This window comes from Chiloscyllium punctatum, chromosome 1, assembly GCF_047496795.1.
Source record: "Chiloscyllium punctatum isolate Juve2018m chromosome 1, sChiPun1.3, whole genome shotgun sequence".
Taxonomy (NCBI): domain Eukaryota; kingdom Metazoa; phylum Chordata; class Chondrichthyes; order Orectolobiformes; family Hemiscylliidae; genus Chiloscyllium; species Chiloscyllium punctatum.
In genome coordinates, this window is record NC_092739.1 from 179,756,495 (window position 1) to 179,763,350 (window position 6,856).

Here is a 6,856-nt window from a genome sequence, read left to right on the forward strand (position 1 = left end):
AGAAGATAAACGGGGGGGGGGAGAAGATAAACGGGGGGGGAAGAAGATAAACGGGGGGGGAAAGAAGATAAACGGGGGGGGGGAAGAAGATAAACGGGGGGGGGGGAAGAAGATAAACGGGGGGGGGAGAAGATAAACGGGGGGGGGGAGAAGATAAACGGGGGGGCAGAAGATAAACGGGGGGGGGAGAAGAAGATAAACGGGGGGGGGAGAAGATAAACGGGGGGGGGAGAAGATAAACGGGGGGGGGGAAGAAGATAAACGGGGGGGGGAAGAAGATAAACGGGGGGGGGGAAGAAGATAAACGGGGGGGGGGAAGAAGATAAACGGGGGGGGGGAGAAGATAAACGGGGGGGGGGAGAAGATAAACGGGGGGCGAGAAGATAAACGGGGGGGGGGGAAGAAGAGATAAACGGGGGGGGGGAGAAGATAAACGGGGGGGGGAGAAGATAAACGGGGGGGGGGGGAAGAAGATAAACGGGGGGGGGGAAGATAAACGGGGGGGGAGAAGATAAACGGGGGGGGGGAGAAGATAAACGGGGGGGGGAGAAGATAAACGGGGGGGGGAGAAGATAAACGGGGGGGGAGAAGATAAACGGGGGGGGGGGAGAGAAGATAAACGGGGGGGGAGAAGATAAACGGGGGGGGGGAGAAGATAAACGGGGGGGGAGAAGATAAACGGGAGGGGGGGGAGAAGATAAACGGGGGGGGGAGAAGATAAACGGGGGGGAGAGATAAACGGGGGGGAGAAGATAAACGGGGGGGAGAAGATAAACGGGGGGGGGAGAGAAGATAAACGGGGGGGGGGAGAAGATAAACGGGGGGGGGAGAAGATAAACGGGGGGGGGAGAAGATAAACAGGGGGGGGAAGAAGATAAACGGGGGGGGGAAGAAGATAAACGGGGGGGGGAGAAGATAAACGGGGGGGGGAGAAGATGAACGGGGGGGAGAAGATAAACGGGGGGGGGAGAAGATAAATGGGGGGGGGGGAGAAGATAAACGGGGGGGGGGAGAAGATAAACGGGGGGGGAGAGAAGATAAACGGGGGGGGGGGGAGAAGATAAACGGGGGGGGGGGAGAAGATAAACGGGGGGGGGGGGAGAAGATAAACGGGGGGGGGGGGAGAAGATAAAACGGGGGGGGAGAAGATAAAACGGGGGGGGGGAAGAAAGATAAACGGGGGGGAAGAAGATAACGGGGGGGGAGAAGATAAACGGGGGGGGGGAGAGAAGATAAACGGGGGGGGGGAGAAGATAAACGGGGGGGGGGGAGAAGATAAACGGGGGGGGGGGGAAGAAGATAAAACGGGGGGGGAGAAGATAAAACGGGGGGGGGGGGAAGAAGATAAACGGGGGGAAGAAGATAAACGGGGGGGGAGAAGATAAACGGGGGGGGGGAGAAGATAAAACGGGGGGGGGGAAGAAGATAAACGGGGGGAAGAAGATAAACGGGGGGGGAGAAGATAAACGGGGGGGGGAGAAGATAAAATGGGGGGGGGGGAAGATAAACGGGGGGGGGAGAAGATAAAAAGGGGGGGGGGAAGAAGATAAACGGGGGGGGAGAAGATAAACGGGGGGGAGAAGATAAACGGGGGGGGGAGAAGATAAAACGGGGGGGGGAGAAGATAAAACGGGGGGGGGGGGGAGAAGATAAAACGGGGGGGAAGAAGATAAACGGGGGGGGGAGAAGATAAACGGTGGGGGAGAAGATAAACGGGGGGGGGAGAAGATAAACGGGGGGGGAGAAGATAAACGGGGGGGGGAGAAGATAAAACGGGGGGGGGAGAAGATAAAACGGGGGGGGGGGGGAAAAGATAAACGGGGGGGGAAGAAGATAAACGGGGGGGGGGGGAGAAGATTAACGGGGGTGGGGGAGAAAATAAACGGGGGGGGGAGAAGATAAACGGGGGGGGAGAAGATAAACGGGGGGGAGGGGAAGATAATCGGGGGGGGAGAAGATAAACGGGGGGGGGAGAAGATAAACGGGGGGGGGGGAGAAGATAAACGGGGGGGGGAAGAAGATAAACGGGGGGGGGTGAAGAAGATAAACGGGGGGGGAGAAGATAAACGGGGGGGGGAGAAGATAAACGGGGGGGGAGAAGATAAACGGGCGGGGGAAGAAGATAAACGGGGGGGGAGAAGATAAACGGGGGGGGAGAAGATAAACGGGGGGGGGAGAAGATAAACGGGGGGGGAGAAGATAAACGGGGGGGGGGGGAAGAAGATAAACGGGGGGGAGAAGATAAACGGGGGGGGGGAGAAGATAAACGGGGGGGGGAGAAGATAAACGGGGGGGAGAAGATAAACGGGGAAGATAACGGGGGGGGAAGATAAACGGGGGGGGAGAAGATAAACGGGGAAGATAACGGGGGGGAAGATAAACGGGGGGGGGGAGAAGATAAACGGGGGGGGAGAAGATAAATGGGGGGGGGAAGAAGATAAACGGGGGGGGAGAGAAGATAAACGGGGGGGGGAGAGAAGATAAACGGGGGGGAGAAGATAAACGGGGGGGGGGGAGAAGATAAACGGGGGGGGGGAGAAGATAAACGGGGGGGGAGAAGATAAACGGGGGGGGGGGGAGAAGATAAACGGGGGGGAGAAGATAAACGGGGGGGGGGGGAGAAGATAAACGGGGGGGGGAGAAGATAAACGGGGGGGGGGAGAAAATAAACGGGGGGGGGGAGAAGATAAACGGGGGGGGGAGAAGATAAACGGGGGGGGGGAGAAGATAAACGGGGGGGGGGAGAAGATAAACGGGGGGGGGAGAAGATAAACGGGGGGGAGAAGATAAACGGGGGGGGGGAAGATAAACGGAGGGAGAGAAGATAAACGGGGGGGGAGAAGATAAACGGGGGGGGGAGAAGATAAACGGGGGGGGGGGGGAAGATAAACGGGGGGGGAGAAGATAAACGGGGGGGAGAAGATAAACGGGGGGGGGAGAAGATAAACGGGGGGGAGAAGATAAACGGGGGGGAGAAGATAAACGGGGGGGGGGGAGAAGATAAACGGGGGGGGGAGAAGATAAACGGGGGGGGGGGAGAAGATAAACGGGGGGGGGAGAAGATAAACGGGGGGGGGGGAAGAAGATAAACGGGGGGGGGAAGAAGATAAACGGGGGGGAGAAGATAAACGGGGGGGGGGGGAGAAGATAAACGGGGGGGGAAGAAGATAAACGGGGGAAGATAAACGGGGGGGGGAAGATAAACGGGGGGGAGAAGATAAACGGGGGAAGATAAACGGGGGGGAAGATAAACGGGGGGGGGGGAAGATAACGGGGGGGGAGAAGATAAACGGGGGGGGAGAGAAGATAAACGGGGGGGGGGGAGAAGATAAACGGGGGGGGAGAAGATAAACGGGGGGGGGGGAGATAAACGGGGGGGGGAGAAGATAAACGGGGGGGGGAGAAGATAACGGGGGGAGAAGATAAACGGGGGGAGAAGATAAACGGGGGGGGGAGAAGATAAACGGGGGGGGGAGAAGATAAACGGGGGGGGGAGAGAAGATAAACGGGGGGAGAGAAGATAAACGGGGGGGGGAGAAGATAAACGGGGGGAGAGAAGATAAACGGGGGGAGAGAAGATAAACGGGGGGGGAGAAGATAAACGGGGGGGGGGAGAAGATAAACGGGGGGGGGAGAAGATAAACGGGGGGAGAGAAGATAAACGGGGGGGGGAGAAGATAAACGGGGGGGGAGAAAAGATAAACGGGGGGGGGGAGAAGATAAACGGGGGGGGGAGAAGATAAACGGGGGGGAGAAGATAAACGGGGGGGGAAGAAGATAAACGGGGGGGAGAAGATAAACGGGGGGGGGAGAAGATAAACGGGGGGGGAGAAGATAAACGGGGGGGGAGAAGATAAACGGGGGGGAGAAGATAAACGGGGGGGGGAGAAGATAAACGGGGGGGGAGAAGATAACGGGGGGGAGAAGATAAACGGGGGGGGGAGAAGATAAACGGGGGGGGGAGAAGATAAACGGGGGAGAGAAGATAAACGGGGGGGGGGAGAAGATAAACGGGGGGGAGAAGATAAACGGGGGGGGAGAAGATAAACGGGGGGGGAAGATAAACGGGGGGGGGAGAAGATAAACGGGGGGGGGAGAAGATAAACGGGGGGAGAGAAGATAAACGGGGGGGAGAAGATAAACGGGGGGGGGAGAAGATAAACGGGGGAGAGAAGATAAACGGGGGGGGAAGATAAACGGGGGGGGGAAGAAGATAAACGGGGGGGGGAGAAGATAAACGGGGGGGAGAAGATAAACGGGGGGGGGGAGAAGATAAACGGGGGGGAGAAGATAAACGGGGGGGGAAGATAAACGGGGGGGGGAAGATAAACGGGGGGGGAAGAAGATAAACGGGGGGGGAAGAAGATAAACGGGGGGAGAGAAGATAAACGGGGGGGGGGGGAGAAGATAAACGGGGGGGGAGAAGATAAACGGGGGGGGAGAAGATAAACGGGGGGGGGGGAGATAAACGGGGGGGGGGAGATAAACGGGGGGGGAAGAAGATAAACGGGGGGGGAAGATAAACGGGGGGGGAAGATAAACGGGGGGGGAAGATAAACGGGGGGGGGGGGGAAGATAAACGGGGGGGGGGGGGGGGGAAGATAAACGGGGGGGGGGATGGACAGGCCGCAGCCCGGTGTTTTTTTTTTTTGGGGGGGGGGTTGGGGGTTAATGCTTTTTTCTCTTTTCTCGGACCTTTACCGCGCTCCTCAGGACCCTCAGCGCCGCCATGTTGCCGAGCCGACAGCTTCCGGTTCAGGGACTGCCAAGGAGCGGGCGCCGGAGTCAAGATGTCCCCCCTCTCCCCCCCTCTCCCCCCCCTGACCCTCCGCCTACAGCGCCCCCTGTCCTGGAGGAGCCTGCTCTAATCTACACTCTGTACCTGTCCTCGACCCTCACCTTTCAATGACAGATACTGGGAGAAGGAACAGTGTGTTGTGATCCGATTTTCCAAAGTAAGGACGGGCTATGGACTGGTTGAGTAGTAATGGTCAAACCACACATTGACATTTAATGGTATTGTCATCACTAAATCCCTCACTATCAACATCCTGGGGAAGGGAGGGACCCCATACTGGACTATCTGTACAAACACAAGAGCAAGTCAGAGACTATCCCTCAATGCACCATAGGAGGTTACAACCCACACCACAATCAATGACATACAGTGTTATTACGCAGCAGCAAACTTGCACACAAGATCCTATAACTGTGAATGTGATAAATAGGGTTAAAGATTTTTTTGGGGGGGTCAACCTGTTGAGACATAGAACATTACAGTGCAGTACAGACTCTTCAGTCCTCTATGTTGTGCAGACCTGTGGAACCAATCTGAAGCCCATCTATCCTGCACTATTCCAGTTTCATCCATATAGAGAAAGAGAGGACTGCAGATGCTGGGAGATGTTGGAAAAGCAAAGCAGGTCAAGCAGCATCCGAGGAGCAGGGCAATCAACGTTTCGGGCAAAAGCCCTTCCTGATGAAGGGCTTTTGCCAAAACATCGGTTCTCCTGCTCCTCAGATGCTGCCTGACCTGCTGTGATTTTCCAGCACCACACTCTCAACTCATTATCATCCATATGTTTATCCAATGACCATTTAAATGCCCTTAAAGTTGGCAAGTCTACAACTGGTGCAGGCAGTGTGTTCCACACCCCTATTACTCCCTGAGTAAAGAAACTACCTCTGATATCTGTCCTATATCTATCACCCCTCTATTTAAAGCTATGTCCCCTCGTACTATCCATCATCATCGAGGAAAAAACACTCTCACCGTCTACCCATCTAACGCTCTGATTATCTTATATGTCTCAATTAAGTCACCTCTCAACCTTCTCTCTAATGAAAACAGCTTTTCCTTATAAGACCTTCCCTCCATACCAGGCAACATCCCAGTAAATCTTCTCTGAATCCTGTCCAAAGTTTCCACATCCATCCGATAATCCACCAGAACTGTATGCAATACTCCAAGTGCAGCTGCACCAGAGTTTTGTACAGCTGTAGCATGACCTTTGTGACTCTGAAACTCAATACCAATGACACCAGTAGTCACAGACCAACTTATCACCTTGTCAGTAGTTACATTTTTTTTAGATTAGATTACTTACAATGTGGAAACAGGTCCTTCGGCCCAACAAGTCCATACCGACCCACCAAAGCGCAACCCACCCATACTCCTACATTTACCCCTTCACCTAACACTATGGGCAATTTAGCATGGCCAATTCACCCCTGAGGTTCTTTATTCCCACCTTCATGGCCCATTAGTGGACAGTCCATGGCCTCCATAGGGGATCAAAGCTAGGCAGAAGAGCACTGGAGTCCATGGTGAGAAGGTAGTTTCTGCACAACGTTTCTCCTCAGGGTGGTAGGATTAACCATGTGGGGTTGGTGTGAAGGAAGGCATGTGTGGGCTGACATTGCACTGAGGGAGACTCTGCCTGGTGCAGTGATCCTCCTGATACAGAGTCGGGGGGCCAGAAGAATCAACTGATCAAAGAGTACCCCTTGATGATGCACATTGTTGAGTTGAATTGCACATCAATAGGTTTTAGAATTGGCAGTTTAGAACTGTACTGGAGAGAGCAGAGGTCCTTTGGGTCAGGTCTCTGATATAATATTGGATTATTTACTCAGGAGGGGTGATGTGGTTTTAATTTTTTATGCCTAGCAAGATCAAACTGCCCAGTGATTCCCAGCGCAGGGAGATATTGCTGAGAGCTGATGGCACACAGTGAAACCTTGGCAATGGAGTGAGCTCACTGACATTCCAGAGGAGCATAGAGAAGGGCCATTCGGTCCCTAAAATCCATACTAGCCCCTTGGAGCCTGCTCACTGGTATAGTACTTTGATTGG

At 55.2% G+C, this 6,856-nt stretch overlaps 1 protein-coding gene across 5 annotated transcripts in view; it reads right to left on the bottom strand.

The window, feature by feature from the left end:
* The window catches only part of LOC140481926 (isocitrate dehydrogenase [NAD] subunit beta, mitochondrial-like), a 38,643-nt gene extending 33,853 nt beyond the window's left edge, over positions 1-4,790 (bottom strand). For all 5 annotated transcript variants that reach the window (XM_072578659.1, XM_072578638.1, XM_072578617.1 and 2 more), the window contains exon 1: positions 4,696-4,790. In XM_072578659.1, the coding sequence (XP_072434760.1) occupies positions 4,696-4,731 (36 nt within the window). In that variant the 5' untranslated portion in view covers positions 4,732-4,790. The remainder of the gene's footprint in view (positions 1-4,695) is intronic.
* Positions 4,791-6,856: the final 2,066 nt, after the last annotated feature.